The sequence below is a fragment of the Schistocerca nitens genome, chromosome 4, assembly GCF_023898315.1.
Source record: "Schistocerca nitens isolate TAMUIC-IGC-003100 chromosome 4, iqSchNite1.1, whole genome shotgun sequence".
In the NCBI taxonomy this organism is placed as follows: domain Eukaryota; kingdom Metazoa; phylum Arthropoda; class Insecta; order Orthoptera; family Acrididae; genus Schistocerca; species Schistocerca nitens.
The window spans coordinates 342,630,241-342,648,404 of NC_064617.1; the positions used below are offsets into that span (position 1 = coordinate 342,630,241).

General features: G+C 45.1%; 1 protein-coding gene across 1 annotated transcript in view; it reads left to right on the forward strand.

Annotated features, from left to right (window-relative positions):
• Positions 1 to 18,164, forward strand: part of LOC126252296 (fatty acid synthase-like) — a 110,415-nt gene that overhangs the window by 71,575 nt on the left and 20,676 nt on the right. The window contains exon 2 of the mRNA XM_049953178.1: positions 14,270 to 14,411. Coding sequence (XP_049809135.1) covers positions 14,270 to 14,411 — 142 coding nt within the window. The remainder of the gene's footprint in view (positions 1 to 14,269; positions 14,412 to 18,164) is intronic.

Sequence of the window (18,164 nt, forward strand, 5' to 3'; positions counted from 1 at the left end):
CCCGAGGCAGGATTCGAACCTGCAACCGTAGCGGTCGCGTGGTTCCAGACTGAAGTGCCTAGAACCGCTCGGCCACAACGGCCGGCATAAAGGGCTGTCAAATGACAACGAGACAAATGAAAAAATAGTAAATAAACAGTTTATTATTTCAAAAGTAATCGCCATAGCTGTTAATACATTTATCCCTCTGTCAGACAGAAAGGTCAATGCTTTCATGGAAAAATGTGTTTTGTTACCTACGGAACCGTGCTTGTACCTAGGCATGTACTTCTTCGTCCGAAGCAAATCGGCGGCCACGAATCTCTTTCTTTCAGGGCTCAAAAAATATGGAAATCATGCGGGGAGAGGTCGGGATTGTACGGACGACGTGTAGGAGCTTCCCAGCGAGGCGTCTGTAGCGTTTGGCAACATGTGTGCGGGCATTTTGTTGGCAAGTTGCTTCGACTACGCTGCAGAAGTTTCGCTGGGAAGTCCTGACACATCCTCCATACTGTCCCGATCTCTCCCCACGCGATTTCCATATTTTTGGAGTCCTTATTTGCTTCGAACGAAGAAATGCCTGCCTGGGTACAATCTTCGTTCCGTAGGAAACCACAAACGTCCTTCCATGAAGGCATTGACCATCCTGTGTCATAGTGCAATAAATGTGTTAACAGTTCTCGCCATTACTTTTGAAATAATAATCAATTCACTTGCTTTTATTTCTACCTGTCTTGTTATCATTTAACTGCACCTTACAGATATATTAACGAAGAGGAAAAGTGACGCGTATCTGATACGGTTACAGAACAGGACAGCTGAAAATAAAGAAGAATATAAAATACTTTCTAAAGAATTATCTCCGAACATTAATCAAGAAAGCTGGGAAAGACTCATTTCGGAAGTGGAAGTTATGTCTATAGTAAACAGGAATTTGCTAATACAATGATCTAGAACTTGAATAAAAATTTAAAAGATTATGAACAATAGAAGTGGTAAGTAAGACGCAATGGCTAGACTATTGTAAGAAACTGTGGATAACTGGAGTCAATATAAATAATAATGTGGACGAAAAAAAGCACGAAAAAGAGGAAGGACGACAGCAGACAGAATAAGGAATTAGAAAAACAAATGTGTAAAATGAAAAAGAGAAGAACACCGTGCAGTAATTGAATCAACACAGAACTCATATATGTATCTCCTCAACTATATTAACATATGCTGGACAAATAATAAAACCCCAGAAGACTAGATATTAGTTTCAACACCTATTTACAACAAAGGAAACAGAAGTAATTGCAAATACTGTTGGCGCTTCTCTCAGCTAGTGAGGGTTATAAAATTTATTGCCCCGACTAGCAGCAACTGTCGAAAATATTCTGCTAGAAGTGGAAAGGTAGATCGTGCACAGACAGTACGTTCGCTATTAGACAAATCGTTTATGAACACAAAGTTCAAAAGAGAGACATATTTACCATTCATAGACTATGTGAAGACTTTCGATAATACACGATGTGATCAAAAGTATCCGGACACCAGGCTGAAAATGACTTACAATTTCGTGGCGCCGTCCTCCATCCGTAATGCTGGAATTCATTGTGGTGTTGGCCCACCCTTAGCCTTGATGACAGCTTCCATTCTCGCAGGCATACGTTCTCTCAGGTGCTGAAAGGTTTTTTGGGGAATGGCATCCCATTTTTCACAGAGTGCTGCACTGAGGAGAGGTACCGATGTCGGTCGGCGAGGCCTGGCACGAAGTCGGCGTCCCAAAACATCCCAAAGGTGTTCTATAGGATTCAGGTCAGGACTCTGTGCAGGACAGTACACTACAGGGATGTTATTGTCGTGTAACCACTCCCCAACTGGCGTGAATTATGAACAGGTGTTCGATCGTGTTGAAAGATGCAATCGCCATCCCCGAATTGCTCTTCAACAGTGGGAAACAAGAAGGTGCTTAAAGCACCAATGTAGGCCTGAGCTGTGATAGTGCCACGCAAAACAACAAGGGGTGCATGCCCCCTCCATGTAAAACACGACCACACCATAACACCACCGCCTCCGAATTTTACTGTTGGCACTGCACACGCTGACAGATGACGTTCGCCGGGCATTCGCCATACCCACACCCTGCCATCGGATCGCGACATTGTGTACCGTGATTCGTCATTCCACACAACGTTTTTCCACTGTTCAGTCGTCCAATGTTTACGCTCCTTACACCAAGCGAGGCGTCGTTTGGCATTTACCAGCGTGATGTGTGGCTTATGAGCAACCACTGGATCACGAAATCCAAGTTTTCTCACCTCCCTCCTAAGTGTCATAGAACTTGCAGTGGATCCTGATGCAGCTTGGAATTCCTGTGTGATGGTCTGGATAGATATCTGCCTATTACACATCACGACCCACTTCAACTGTCGGCGGTCTCTGTCAGTCAACAGATGAAGTCGGCCTGTACGCTTTTGTGCTGTACGTGTCTCTTCACGTTTCCATTTCACTATCACTTCGGACACAGTGGACCTAGGAATGTTTAGGAGTGCGGAAATGTCGCGTAGAGACGTATGACACAAGGGACACCCAATCATAATGACTACTGAGGTCGCTGATATGGAGTACCTGGCAGTAAGTGGCAGCACAATGCAGCTAATATGAAAAACGTATGTTTCTGTGGGTGTCCGGATACTTTTGATCACATAGTGTATAGACAGAGAAAAGCTGCGGGAGATAAAAAAAAAAGAAGACCGACATCTGCACATAATAAAGGTAGTAGAAAGCATGTACCAAGGACGAGAAATTGCCATTACAGGAAATGGAAAAACTTAGACCAAGTCAAATTTGCGGTTTGTCTCCGTGTGTACCAAAATGAATGATGAATTATTATCCAGTGGCCAGAAGATCTTTAGGAATCCCGAGGAAATGATGGAAAGATCAATAATTTGAACTAAGAGGGCGTAACAGGCAAGTGCCTAATACATGTAGAAAGAAGACGGACGTGGGCCGGCCGAAGTGGCCGTGCGGTTAAAGGCGCTGCAGTCTGGAACCGCAAGACCGCTACGGTCGCAGGTTCGAATCCTGCCTCGGGCATGGATGTTTGTGATGTCCTTAGGTTAGTTAAGTTTAACTAGTTCTAAGTTCTAGGGGACTAATGACCTCAGCAGTTGAGTCCCATAGTGCTCAGAGCCCTTTGAGCCAAGACGGACGTGGGATTGACCCAAGCTAATGAACATCACAGAAGATGCTGGAAATGACCACCGTTGACGTGGATGCAGCCCTACGCTTGATTTATTTTATTTCTTTGCCAAAACACTTTAAGTCTTAAATTCTTGTGTTGTATTCAACTGGTCACTAAACGAGTTTTCTCCTCTCAGTCGGTCAAACGTAGCAACGTACCGAAGTATTTGGGACAGAGCATACCAGAGATGCACATGCGTAGACATGTAACATCAAGTGACTGGTGCTTTGAAATCACGTTTTCCAAGATTTTCTGTGGTGAGCAGTTTTGCTGTTCATTAACAAGGGTCAGTACCCTGTCATTCTTATAAGTATACTCTAAGACTGAAAAAAAGGATACACTACGAAGGAATTATCCGAATGGGGTGGAAATCGGTAGATGTGATGTACATGACTGTGTATTCCATTATTTACTCAAGAGAAAGAGTTTCACAAATCGAGGAAACCAAAAACACATTGCTCAACCTCTAGCCATTATTTAAGCAGTTACTCGGCTTGGCATTGGTTGATAGAGCTGTTGAATGTTCTCGTGAGGGATATCGTACCAAATTCTGTCCGTTGGCTCTTCAGATCGTCAAAATCCCGAGCTGGTTGGAGGGCCCTGCCCGTACGCTCCAAGCGTTCTGAGGTGAGGAGCGATCTGGCGACGTTTCTGGCCAAGGCCGGGTTTGGCAAGCACGAAGAACAGCTTTCGCCTTGTGCGGGCGGGCATTAAGTTGCTGAAATATAAGCCCAGGATAGCTTGCGCTGACGAGCAACAAAACTGGGAGCAGAATACTGTGGACGTGCAGCTGTGGTGTAAGGTTGCCGCGGATTACAACCAAAGGAGTTCTGCTATGAAAAAAAAAGGCAGCCCAGATTATCACTCCAAGTTGACAGGCCGTTTGGCGGGCAACAGTCAGGTTGGTATCCCATCACTATACAGGGCATCTCAGCGCACGTCTTCGCTCGTCATCTGGGCTCATTTCGAAGCAAGAGTCATCAGTGAAGACTATTCTACTCCAATTGGCGTGGTTCCATGCCGAAGACGACGCCCCGGATCGCTGTGGGATACCAAACTGACTGTCGCCTGCCGTGGTCTGGGGTGCCATTATTTTCATAGCAGCACCACTTTGGTTGTCATCCGCGGCACTGTTTCAGCACAGTGTTACGTATACGGTTTCTATGCCCAGTTTTGTTGCTCTTCAAGGTAAGCCATCACGTCTCCCGGTCTCACCCCAGACAAAAATATTTGCAGCAGCGTCCTCCAACCTGCTCGAGATTTTGACGATCCAACGTGCATATTGTACAGAATTTGACACGATAACCCTCAGGAGGACATCCAACAACTCTATTAGCTAGTGCCAAGCCTAATAACTGTTTGCATAAGGGGCAGAGGTGGACCAACACGTTATTGATATGCTCAAGATTTCTTCGTGGTACGTTTATTTATTTGTTTCAGAGTGTATTGCGAAAATTATGAAAAGTAATGGTCTTATAACAGTCCTTTGCAGTATGCCTGAAGTTACTTCTACGAGGGCAGTTCAATAAGTAATGCAACACACTTTTTTTCTGAAACAGGGGTTGTTTTATTCAGCATTGAAATACACCAGGTTATTCCCCAATCTTTTAGCTACACAACACTATTTTTCAACGTAATCTCCATTCAATGCTACGGCATTACGCCACCTTGAAATGAGGGCCTGTATGCCTGCACGGTACCATTCCACTAATCGATGTCGGAGCCAACGTCGTACTGCATCAATAACTTCTTCATCATCCGCGTAGTGCCTCCCACGGATTGCGTCCTTCATTGGGCCAAACATATGGAAACCCGACGGTGCGAGATCGGGGCTGTAGGGTGCATGAGGAAGAATAGTCCACTGAAGTTTTGTGAGCTCCTCTCGGGTGCAAAAGACTTGTGTGAGGTCTTGCGTTGTCATGAAGAAGGAGAAGTTCGTTCAGATTTTTGTGCCTATGAACACGCTGAAGTCGTTTCTTCAATTTCTGAAGAGTAGCACAATACACTTCAGAGTTGATCGTTTGACCATGGGGAAGGACATCGAACAGAATAACCCCTTCAGCGTCCCAGAAGACTGTAACCATGACTTTACCGGCTGAGGGTATGGCTTTAAACTTTTTCTTGGTAGGGGAGTGGGTGTGGCGCCACTCCATTGATTGCCGTTTTGTTTCAGGTTCGAAGTGATGAACCCATGTTTCATCGCTTGTAACAATCTTTGACAAGAAATTGTCACCCTCAGCCACATGACGAGCAAGCAATTCCGCACAGATGGTTCTCCTTTGCTCTTTATGGTGTTCGGTTAGACAACGAGGGACCCAGCGGGAACAAACCTTTGAATATCCCAACTGGTGAACAATTGTGACAGCACTACCAACAGAGATGTCAAGTTGAGCACTGAGTTGTTTGATGGTGATCCGTCGATCATCTCGAACGAGTGTGTTCGGACGCTCCGCCATTGCAGGAGTCACAGCTGTGCACGGCCGGCCCGCACGCGGGAGATCAGACAGTCTTGCTTGACCTTGCGGCGATGATGACACACGCTTTGCCCAACGACTCACCGTGCTTTTGTCCACTGCCAGATCACCGTAGACATTCTGCAAGCGCCTACGAATATCTGAGATGCCCTGGTTTTCCGCCAAAAGAAACTCGATCACTGCCCGTTGTTTGCAACGCACATCCGTTACAGACGCCATTTTAACAGCTCCGTACAGCGCTGCCACCTGTCGGAAGTCAATGAAACTATACGAGACGAAGCGGGAATGTTTGAACATATTCCACAAGAAATTTCCGGTTTTTTCAACCAAAATTGGCCGAGAAAAAAATGTGTTGCATTACTTATTGAACTGCCCTCGTATATGTAAAGATGTCACACCATTGAGGAAGATAAGCTGGTTCTGTTTGCTTGAACCTCCTCAGTCCAGTCGTACAGCTGATCTAATGTTCCATAAGCTCTTATTTTATTCGTGTGGCAGTGCGAAGCAGTTTCGAACGCCATCCGGAAATAAAGGAACACGTTGCCAACCTGGGCGCCGATATCTGCTGCTTTCTGGGTCTCGTGGAAGGACGGAACGACCTATGTTTCACACGATCTTTGTCTTCGGAATCCATTTTGGTTCCTGCAAAGAAGATTTACGCTTTTAAAAAATTACGCGAGCATAAAAAATGTTCCAAAATTCTACAACAGACCAACGTTAGAGATATAAGCCTATAGTTTCGTGCATCTGTTTGACGACTCTTCTTGAAAACTAGAACGACCTGCATTTTTATTCCAATTAATAGGAATGATCTGCAGTACAAAGTAGCTAGAAGAGGAAAAAGTTCTTTCGCTTGCTCTGTGTAAGAGGACGTGCTGTTAAGTAATGGCTCCGAACTTTTTATTCAGTTCTCGATGTCGGCTGAGGTATTACATGTTATGCATATTACTCGGTCGTCTTTCCCGCTTCGGTGCCGGTAGAGGGCTCCAGATTGCAGCATGTAACACAGTGGTGTGTAACGTAATTATGTCGGCGCGTGAGGAACAGCGTGCTGTAATAAGGTTTCTAACCGCAGAAGAATACGTCCACACTTGGAGCACCGTCTCCTTCAGCATGACGATCCCACATCACACACGAGCGTTGCGTCATTTGCAACAATCCGAGGCCTTGGATTCACTGTCATCGATTATCCTCCATACAGTCCCGACCTAGCCCAGTCCGATTTCATGTTTCCAAAACTTGAAGGAAACCTTCGAGGACTTCACTTTGGTAGTGATGAAGCGGTACAAAGTCAAACGTTCTACAGCGATGGTATCAACGAAACTCTTCTCTCTTTGGGAGAAATGTGTTTGTCACCAGAGCTGACTAAGTTGAGAAATAAATATATAGACATGAAGGATAAAGATGTAGAATATTAATAAAGATAGTCTTATTTAAAAACTTTGAGTTTTCACATAGAAATTCGGAGGGATTACTTGTCAGCATGCCCTCGTATAATCGAGCTGGTATCTCACGTCCACTGGCCTTCCCCGTTGAGCGCCTTCAGTTGCTGTTCTATACCACGGCCACTTATTTCGATATCTGCTGTCTTGACGTTCATACAACAACTTGAAGGGGAAGCGTGAATATGATCTTCCTTAATGAAACGTTTTCGAAAGAAAGTGTTAGACATTTCGATCTTTTCTCTATCGTCCTCCGTTTAGATACCATTACTGTGACAGATTATATGGTTTCGATCCATCTACTGATTTAACATACTGCCGAAACTTCATAGTATTTTATGCCAAGTCAGTAGATAGAATTCTTTAGTTGTCTATTGCAGAACTTACTTAATGAGAAAGCCACATTCTGGGCCAGACTTGGTTGCACTAGCGTCGTATATGCCACCTCCTTTACAGATACAACGAGCCTTCCAAGAATCCATCCAACAAATCTAAGTCTCTCATTTCCCTTCCGTAAACTTATTTTACGTTATCGTCCTAATGGTGTGGATTCTTACTGTTACCCCTAAATATATGATGTGGCGTGCTCGGATGTTCACCTCTAACCTGATTGGATACTATCGGGATTCTTCGTCTTTATACGTATATCTTACATCTAGCCGCAATTCAAGAGTGCTGATTTTCGTTACAACAAGTGCAAATTTTATCCTAGTCTTTGTGATATTCATTTCGATTCTCGAACCGCGATGCTTCTTCAGACAGCCCGAGAATGCTGCTGATCCTATCTGAGAAATTGGTTACGTATTGTGTGAAAATTTATGCTTTTCTAGGGATCTCCCGACGTTACTTTACACGGATGACCGAGTGAGGTGGCGCAGCAGTTAGTGTACAAGATTCCCATTCGGGAGAGCGACTGTTCCAACCTGCGTCCAGCCGACCAGATTTAGGTTTTCCGTGACTTCCCTAAAACGCTCCAGGCATATCCGGGATGGTTCCTTTGAAAGGACACGGCAGATTTCCTTCTCCAGCCTTGACACAATCGGAGCTTGTGCTCCGTCTCTAATGACTTCGAACGTTACACCCAATATTCCTTCCTTTTGCACAGATGGTAAAAGTCATGAGATAACGATATGCATATTTGCAGGTGGCATGGTACAAAACGGCACTGTTTGGCTGGTGACAGTATTGTCACACGACGGGAATGAACGCGGAATGGTAGTTGGAGCTACACGCATGGGACATTCTGTTTCGGAAATTGTTAGGGAATTCAGTATTCCGAGATCCACGGTGTCAAGACTGTGCCATGAATACTACATTTCAGGTGTTGCCTCTCACCACGGACAACGCAATGGACGACAGCCTTCACTTAACGACCGAGAGCAGCGGCGTTTGCATATAGTCGTCATTGCTAACAGACAATCAAATGGTTCAAATGGCTCTGAGCACTATGGGACTTAACATCTGAGGTCGTCAGTCCCCTAGACTTAGAACTACTTAAACCTAACTAACCTAAGGACATCACACGCATCCATACCCGAAGCAGGATTCGAACCTGCGACCGCAGCAGCAGCGTGGTTCCGGACTGACGCGCCTAGAACCGCTCCGCCACAGCTGCCGGCAACAGACAAGCAACATTGTTTGAAATAACCACAGTAATCAATGTGGGACCTAGGAGGAACGTGTCCATTAGGACTGCGTGGCGAAATTTGGCGTCAGTGGGCTATGGCAGAAAATGATGGACGCGAGTGCTTTTGCTACCAGCTCGACATAGCTTACAGCGCCTCTCCTGCACTTTTGGCCAAATCGGTTGGATCCTAGAGGACTGGAAAACCGTTGCCTGGTCAGATGAGTTCGGTTCGGTTTCAGTTGGTAAGAGCTCTTGGCAGGGTTCGAGTGTGGCGCAGACCCCACCGAGCCATGGACTCAAGTTGCCAAGAAGGCGCTGTGCAAGCTGGGTGTGGCTCCATAATGGCGTGCACTGTGTTTACATGGAATGGATTGGGTTCTCTGGTCCGACTGAACTGATCATCAACAGGAAATTGTTATGTTCGACTACTCGGAGACCATTCTCAGCCATTCGTGGACATCATGTTCCCAAACAGCGATGAATTTTTATGGACGAGAATGCGCCATGTCACCGAGCCACAACTACGCGCGATTAGTTTGAAGAACAGTGCCGGCCGCAGTGGCCGTGCGGTTAAAGGCGCTGCAGTCTGGAACCGCAAGACCGCTACGGTCGCAGGTTCGAATCCTGCCTCGGGCATGGATGTTTGTGATGTCCTTAGGCTAGTTAGGTTTAACTAGTTCTAAGTTCTAGGGGACTAATGACCTCAGCAGTTGAGTCCCATAGTGCTCAGAGCCATTTGAACCATTTGAAGAACATTCCGGACAATTGAGCGAATGGTTTGGCCATCCAGTTTGCCTGACATGAATCCCATCGAACATGTATGGAACGTAAGCGAGAGGTCAGTTCGTGCACAAAAACCTGCACCTGCAACGCTTTCGGAATAATGGACGGTAATAGAGCCAGCATGGCTCAACACTTTTGGATATCTAGGTAGACTTAATCTACCATTCGTCTGCATCTACTGTTTACAAGATGTCGTGTGTGAATATAACGAGCTGTGTTTCCCACGAGTGGTTTTTTCTGCACCCGTGTTGATTCTTTGACACAAGCTTCACTTCCTACATCACAGTGTTTGAACTTAGAAAATACCTTATGACCTCACTATAGACAGCTTTAAGTGTTGTTGCTCTGTAATTCTGGGTATCTGATCTTTTACCCTATTTGCAGACAGGAGTTATTCGCTGCAAAAGACGTACTCTTATAACTACGAGGCAGGAAGTAGCTAATTACGGAACGCATTCAGTGGAGCTCTGACTGGAATTCCATTGTCTGGAAATGTGGTTCTGTTCTTTATGCTTCATGGCAGTGTCCCACTAAGCTATGTTGTCGGCTACACTACATTTTTTACCCTTTTTTATGAGACTTCCTTCTGCCAACATGTGGTCGATCTTGTTTTGCTATGGTTTATCCTTTTTTACGCAATGATTTTTTTCAGTAATGATAATCTAGTGAGAAACTATTGGTTTTTAAGTCTGTATTTGTCGGATTCTTGGTCTTGCAGACATAACCTCTTAACTCAGTCCTTTGTGGTCTCATTAGCTGTAACTGACAAGTTATGCTAGATATAAATGTGCACATAGCCTTTATATGCCAGACAGAGCGCGGTGGTCGTGCACAACTGAGATTTTGCGCAATGAACCATAAATCGGATTAGCAGTTTAGCAATATAGATCGTAATCTCTTACCAACAGGTGGTGGACGAAAATACGGAACTCAACACACTGCCATGCCTAATACTGTGTAGGAAAACCGTTAGCATTCAAAGCAACTACCATTCGTCTCGGAATGGATAAAGACAGGCCTTGCATGGGGATAGCGATCACGCAACCTTCTCTCCAAAGTGGACCACAAAACCTCAATAATATTGAGATATGGTGACTGTGCTGACGAAGGGAGATGCGTCGGCTACCAATCCTTTCATAAGTGTCTTTACGGATGAGGGAAACAGATCCACCTATATGTAGCTGAAATTTAATTATCTTTAGAGCAACTCTTAACTGGATAAAAAGTTTCTTCTCCGACAGTGTGGGGATACGAGCCACCACTTGTGTTGGCGCTAGTGGCGTTGCAGACACAACACACACTTCCAGAAAGGTTCGCCGAAGCCGTGCGCCAGCCCGCCACGAGCCCTACCTGTCTTGCAGACATTCTACACTGAAGAGCCAAAGAAACTGGTACACCTGCCTAATATCGTGTAGGCCCCTGCCTAATATCGTGTAGGCCCCCGCGAGCACGCAGAAGAGCCGCAACACCACGTGGCGTGGACTCGACTCCCGTCTGAAATAGGGAGGGAATGGACACCACGAATCCTACAGGGCTGTCCATAAATTCATAAGAACACTGGGGAGGGGGGGAGGGGGGACTTGTGCACTTTTAACAACGGAAATATGTGGAGCCTAATTCAACGTCAGCTGTGCAAACAAAACTTTGAGATTCCACAAAAGACAAAACCGTTTTCAGATCAGGATCTGGCAATTTGAGTACCGCGGTACGAATGCGTGCCTCTGACACATTTTGCATGTTTGCATGACGTAACGTGACATCACAGTAATTGAGTGCACATTAACGCACCCGAAATCTCTTTTTAGTCCTCTAAGTTTGGCAGTCTACTGTTTTACAGTCTGAGCAGGCTGTTTCTTGAGTTGAAAAAAATTTAAACCTCGGTGCTCTGACATGATCGTGAGCAGCCAAAAAAAGGTAGTCGTAACTAAAATCTTCTGGATGAGATTCTGGGCACAGATTTAAACATTAAACGGTATACGTCGGTTCCGACTGTTGAGAGAGAAAGAACTCTGCGCCGTGTCTGTGACGTTGTATGCGGTGAAATGGGCTTCTATGTGTGCGACATTCTAACCAATTCTATTCGTTGCTATTAAATGACAGAAACGTGGGTGCAACAACCAGCTGTGGTGCTGCTTGTTGTGATATTGGCGTAGTGATTAGCTGCACGTTGGGCAGCAGTCGTTTAATCTGCTGCGCCTGAAACTGAATAACTTCGCTTAGAGACATTTCGTTTGGCGGCTCAGACATAGTTAAACACTTTATACGAGGGTAAATCAATTATTATCGGCAAAGTATTATAAAATTTTATTGTAATCAAATAGGGAATTGACAAGAATATCATTTTTCGACACAGTCTCCTTGCGTTTCAACGCCCTTGGTCCATCGTTGTACAAGCTTCGTGATACCCTCATAAAAGAAGGTTCTTGGTTGAGCTGCGAGCCAGGAATGCACCGCTTCTTTCACTGCTTCGCCCGAGGCAAATCGACGGCCCCTTCATGACTGTGTGAGTGGACCAAACAAGTGATAGTCAGAAGGGGCAAGATCGGGACTATATGGAGGATGATCCAGTGCTTCAAATTTGAGTTTCTGGAGCGTTTCAGTAGTGTGGGCAGCAGTAAGCGGACGGGCATTGTGTAACAACACAACACCTTAAGCAATCCTCGGCGTTTGCTTCGAATTGCAGGCATCTCATTGTAACGTACACTGTTTATTCAAATGGTTCAAATGGCTCTGAGCACTATAGGACTTAACATCTGAGGCCAGCAGTCCTCTAGAACTTAGAACTACTTAAACCTAACTAACCTAAGGACATCACACACATCCATGCCCGAGGCAGGATTCGAACCTGCGACCGTAGCAGTCGCGCGGTTCCAGACTGAAGCGCCTAGAACCGCTCGGCCACCGCGGCCGGCACACTGTTTATTGTTGCGCCCCTTTCCCCATAATGTTGCAGTACTGGACCTTGTGCGGCCCGAAAAACCGTAAGCATCAGTTTTCCTGCGGACGGTTGGGGCCTGAATTTTTTCTTGCACAGCGAATTTGGATGTTTCCATTCCATACACTGCCGATTACTCTTCGGCTCGTAATGATGGATCCATGTTTCGTCACCAGTAACGATCCTGTCTAACTTGTTTCCTTCGTTACCATAGCGATCCAAATGTTTTTTGCAGATGTCCAAGCGCGTTTGTTTATGCAACTGTGTGAGTTGTTTTGGGACCCATCTTGCGCAAACTTTATGAAACCCAAGTCTGTTGTGAATGATTTCGTAGGCAGAACCGTGACTAATTTGCAGACGATGTACCACTTTGTCAATAGTTAAGCGTCTGTCTAAGAGAATCATTTCACGTGAACGCTCAATGTTTTCTTCATTTGTGGCGGTAAACGGTCCTCCGGCTCCTTCATCCTGCGTAACATATGTGCGACCATTTCGGAATTTTTCAATCCATTCGTAGACACTCCGTTGTGGCAAAACACTTCCTGTACTGTACCGAAAGTCTTAGATGAATTTGGGCCCCTGATACGCCTAACAACAACAAAAAACGGATCACTGAACGTTGCTCTTCTTTGGTGCAAATAGACAGCGGAGGAGCCATGATTAACAGCACGGCAGCGATGGCGAAACTAACCTAGCACCTTGAAAATTGCAAAGGTATAACAACAAATAAACAAAGCAAGCGTCAACAACGTAAAACAACAGTACTACCAAAATAAACAAAAATATAACTAAATTGCGGAGAATAATTGATTACCCACATAGGATACACAAAAATATAGAAATAATATTTTGTATGAAATAGAATGGGAGAAAAAAAGGGATGGGTTTCGTGACATCGAGCTGCACAGGGTGGAAGGCTAAAATTTGTGCTGGACTAGGACTGGAACTCGTATTTACCAGTTCTCATGAACGGTTGCGTAACTGGTTTGGCCATCCGGACACAGTCCCTGACACTCAAATTTCTGACAGAACGGACACCACTTGCGATGACACGACTGGTACACATATTTATATGAAATAGAGAATGGGGAATGAGAGGAAAGGGATGAATGGAACTTTGTGATTTCTAGCCACACAGGGCGTTGTGGAAATGCAATGGTGAAAGTTGAAAATTAGTGTCGGACCGGGACGTGAACCGAGATTTACCGCTTGTCATGAGCGGTTGCCTTACCCGCTTCAGTCATCCGGACACAGTCCCTGCCCAACTCAAATTCCAACTTACCACAAGCTGCAATGCAGCGTCCCTAGTCCATTAACACCCTCCTTGCAAATTACTGATTCCTGTATCGGACAATATTAGCAGCAGCATGTCGAGTGTCTCAAAGTGTCTGCGAGGTGGTCTGTAGGCGGCTCGAACTGCATTCTGCCCCTGGAGGTCTCCAGTACAACTCCAGTGGCTTCTGCTATGTTTAGTGGTGGTAGGTGGATTTGATAGTGCTGCAGTGAGGTGATGCATACACCACTGTGGCACCTCCTGTAGCTGGTCTGTCTGTTCGGTAGCATTGTAACAACTCAATACTCCTCACGTCCTTTTATATAGGCGGGTCCGCCTACTGTATCATCCAGTGATCAACTTCGAATTACATAGGATTATCTGGATACTTTTCATAAGACATCGCTCAAACTTAAAAAGTAGAAGACATGGAAAGAGTGTAACACATTCGTTAATATGATCAGATGTGAATAGATGGTGTGCCACAAGAGTTATCTGTAAACCGTTTTCGTTATTGTCTTTCGCAGATGGGTACTCCTGAGAAGCCAACGGTCGTCATCTCCGGCATGTCCGGACGCTTTCCGGGATGCGACTCAGTAGAGGAGCTAAAGGAAAAGCTGTACAGTGGAGAGAACATGGTAACTGCCGGCGGGTGCCGCTGGGGGAGTGGTAAGTCTTTTACCAGCAGCATTTTGTCAGCGGACTTGTCATGTGTCTCATGGAACAATGGTGTTTTCTTCAGTCACTGGAGGTTATGAACGTGTCAAGAATCAGAGTCCCTTCAATAGGCAGACTGAAATGCTTCGTTCATATCGTTTTATATATAACAGTTTCGAACGCCAAGTGAGTAAGCATTTTTTACCTTCCAGTCTGGCGCCAAACTTTCAGTTTGATGCCACTTTGGCGGGCTGTGTGTGAATTTTGCTGCTGATTTTACTGAAGTAGCTTAACATTTCGCCTCCCAAAGCTCAGTAGGTAGCTTCCGAGACGTTCTCCCAACTGACAATTCTGAAGCCGTCGCTTGGCATCGATCGAATCAGTAGGCGTGTAATACTATAATGAACCTGCAATTACCGCGATTTACGTCTTTAAGTCCACATATACCAGATGTCTCTCCTAAGAGTCGTCAATCTCATTTTCTCTGGTGTTTCGGCAAGTAACTAATGTTCGTTTTTGCAATATGTAAACGGTGTCAGCTCAAACAAACGCCGCTCATGTTGCATCTGTTTCTTTCGAGTTACAAGTGTAACTTTTTTTTTTAATAGTGCGGTTTCAAGTTTCTGTTTGATAGAGCGCCCCACAACGTGTCTGTTGCGATATTCGATTTAATAGTACGTTTTAATAGGGACGAAAAACCCGAAGAGGAACCAGTGTTGCAGCAGCGACTGACGATGAGAACACGTTAAGAACTCGTAACATAACCCGATTTCCCAGAAACTTCGCTCACTGGAAAAAGGGTCAATATAACCGAAATCGTGTCTTGATTTATCTGTAGATACTCGAAAGTTTCTGAGAAAACGCCAGTCAAAGGTTTTGAAGGACTTTATATGCATTTTAGCACGTAACTAGTCCAGCCGGAGTGGTAGCCTTGTATATAGCGTCGCAGTTTCCCACTATCGCTCTATAATTCGAAACCTGATTGTTATTTACACCTTAGTTTTTTAAATTTTTCATTTATCGACCCATGTCTGTAGAAGATTACTATGTGAATGTCTAAAATAATAAATGAATGAGAAATTTTTTAAAATGTCTTCAGTGAAATTTATGTTGTGTGTCTTGTCAGTAATATAGGTAGTGTTGCATGCTTGTTCCCGAGAAATGGATTTGGGTTGGCCACCAAGTAAACATATTTATTCCTGCAACTTGCAAGGAGGGTCTTGTATTCTGTCCTGTCCAGCTGGTTTAGTCAGTTGAGGGAATCAGTAAGGAAAACACATCATTCCAGACCTATTTTTCAAAGTGAACAGTCAGTAATGGACCATTCTCAAATATATTATATGACAAATGTATGAGACTTATTGTGAAACAGTTGTAATTTTACACTTAATATAACGCCCTTGTATCCACTAGCTTGATGAGAAACATTCGTCTAGTATTTTTTTTCTTTTTTTTCCTTTATTGTAATTTTAATCACCTCAGACAAGGTGGGCTGGCAGCAGCTTAATACGCTGCTCTTCAGCCTTATGGGGTACAATAATATGATAGAGGTGACACAGACAATACAAAAGATGGCGGGCAAAGAAAGTAGTTACAAAAAACAAAAAACAAGAAGCCGTTCACGGTGGACGATAAAAACACTAACACTTGTTGACACGGTGCACAAAACACGGAGAACGGCGACGGCACATGTGAACAGTTGAGTTGTAACTGCACGAAACACAAAACGAAGCACACACACTAGACACTGATGGCGATGATCTCCGGCGCGCGAATGTTCACTATGCGTGTGCGAGTCCGGGGACCTGCCAAGAGAGGAGGAGGAGGAAGGGGAGTGGGAGAGGGAGAGGGGAGAGCAGAGATGCCACGGGCAGGGGAGAAAGGGGGGAGGGAGGAAGGGGGAGGGGAAGCCCGGGGGAAGAGGGGTGGAGGGAGGGGACGGGGGAAAAGGAAAGAGAAGGGAAGGGAAGGGAAGAGAAGGGAGGGAGGGAGGGTGCCTAAAGGAAAGGACACCGGAAGTGGGGGGTGGGGCAGGATCAAAGTTGATAGGAGGGGTAGATGGAGGGGAGGAGGACATCATCAGGGAGGGGGAGCTGGCGGAAGCCACCTTGGGAGAGGGTAAGGAGGGTGGAGAGATGGAGACCAGGTGGGACGTGGGCATACAGGCGCGGCAGCAGGCGGGGGTGGGAGAGGATTGGGGAGACGAGCAGGTGAGGAGGATCGAGTTTGCGGGAGGTGTACAGGATCCGTATCCTTTCGTCTAGTAAGGTCATGGGGAGATATATGAAAAATAAAATGAAAACAATAATCGAGTTTTGAACATGCAGTGTAAATAGTATATAAAGCCGCGATACCGACAGTTCCAACACTTCATTTGAACTTATCAAGCCATCTAGATTGCTTCGAAAATTTTGACCTTCTTTTCTCAGAAATGTTCAGGATAAGCCAGTACACGTGTTCTCTTATTTTAACCCCTCTTCCTCTGAGTGAAGTTTCTAGGACATCGCATTACGGCACTTGTGTTCGTGAGTAGCGCTGCTAGATGGCGGTAGCAGACAGCGCCGCGAGGGTCGCCACAGAAGACGTGGGAAGTCGGGCAACACAGATGCGAACAAATGGTTATCGAGCTGTCACTTCTTGTTGTTGTTGTCTACTCGCCAACAGCAAGCCACGTAGGCACAGTACTAATATATCAATAGTATCACTGCCAATCGTTTTCGCAGAATGGCATACTGTTTCAGTTTCCACATTTCTAGCACGATAATATCTACTGCATTTTGCTGGGCACTGGGATTAGAAGAAAGCCTGCTCCAATACGTCCTTTGGCACTTGCCAGGTGGGTATTAAATTATTCGCAATTACAGAGGACTGCCATTCATTCCACAAAGAAGAAATTATGGTCAGGTCCTTCTGGATTTCCTTAAATAGAGCGACCATATTTCCTGTAAAAATTGCCAGTGAACAATATAATAATTCATCTTACAATTTGTGATAAATATTTTATATTTTCTGAGAAACATCCTACGTTATTTCCGTGTCTGTCGAACTTTGGCTTTCCACAATGACGTACTAAGATGTTTTAGTCAAAAATTGTTCCAGCCAATCAAGTACCTGTGTCGATACTCCATATAATAGTAGTTTTATAACTATTTGACGACATGGTTCAATGTGGAACTCGTTTTGGAAACCTACGTCGATGAATTCTACCTATTCATCTGCATCCACTAAACTGCCCAAAACACATTCTGCACCACTCTTTCTACTTGCGTAATTTGTGTGTGTGTTTTTTTTATCGGAAGTCTCAATACTCTTTTGATAGCAGATAATCATTACGGGCAGCCACCTGTTTTATTGAGATAAACCGGTAATTTCAGAGCAGTTCAGTAGAGCGCCTGGGATCTTCAGTCGTGTCCGAGAATGTTCAGTCTGTGAACATACTTTGAAGTACCCATTAAGGCTTACACATACACACACTGATCAGTCTACTGCAAAAATGTGGGTCAAGGTTACATTTCAGGTGCCCCTTTGCGACCTGCATTGCACTTCGTTGTGCTGGGAGCTTAAACACTTGTCAGCAAAGAATTTGCGTACGCAACAGCGACCTCGATTGCACATTTAACCGCTATCATGAGACACAAAACATTGAAGTTCTGCCTCTTAGTGCATCCGCAGACAACACTGCCAGCTGGTGACAGCTACATATAAATTGCTACTCTTAGTTATTCCCCCCCCCCCTCTACTGCCCCCCCCCCCCCCCCCCCCCAC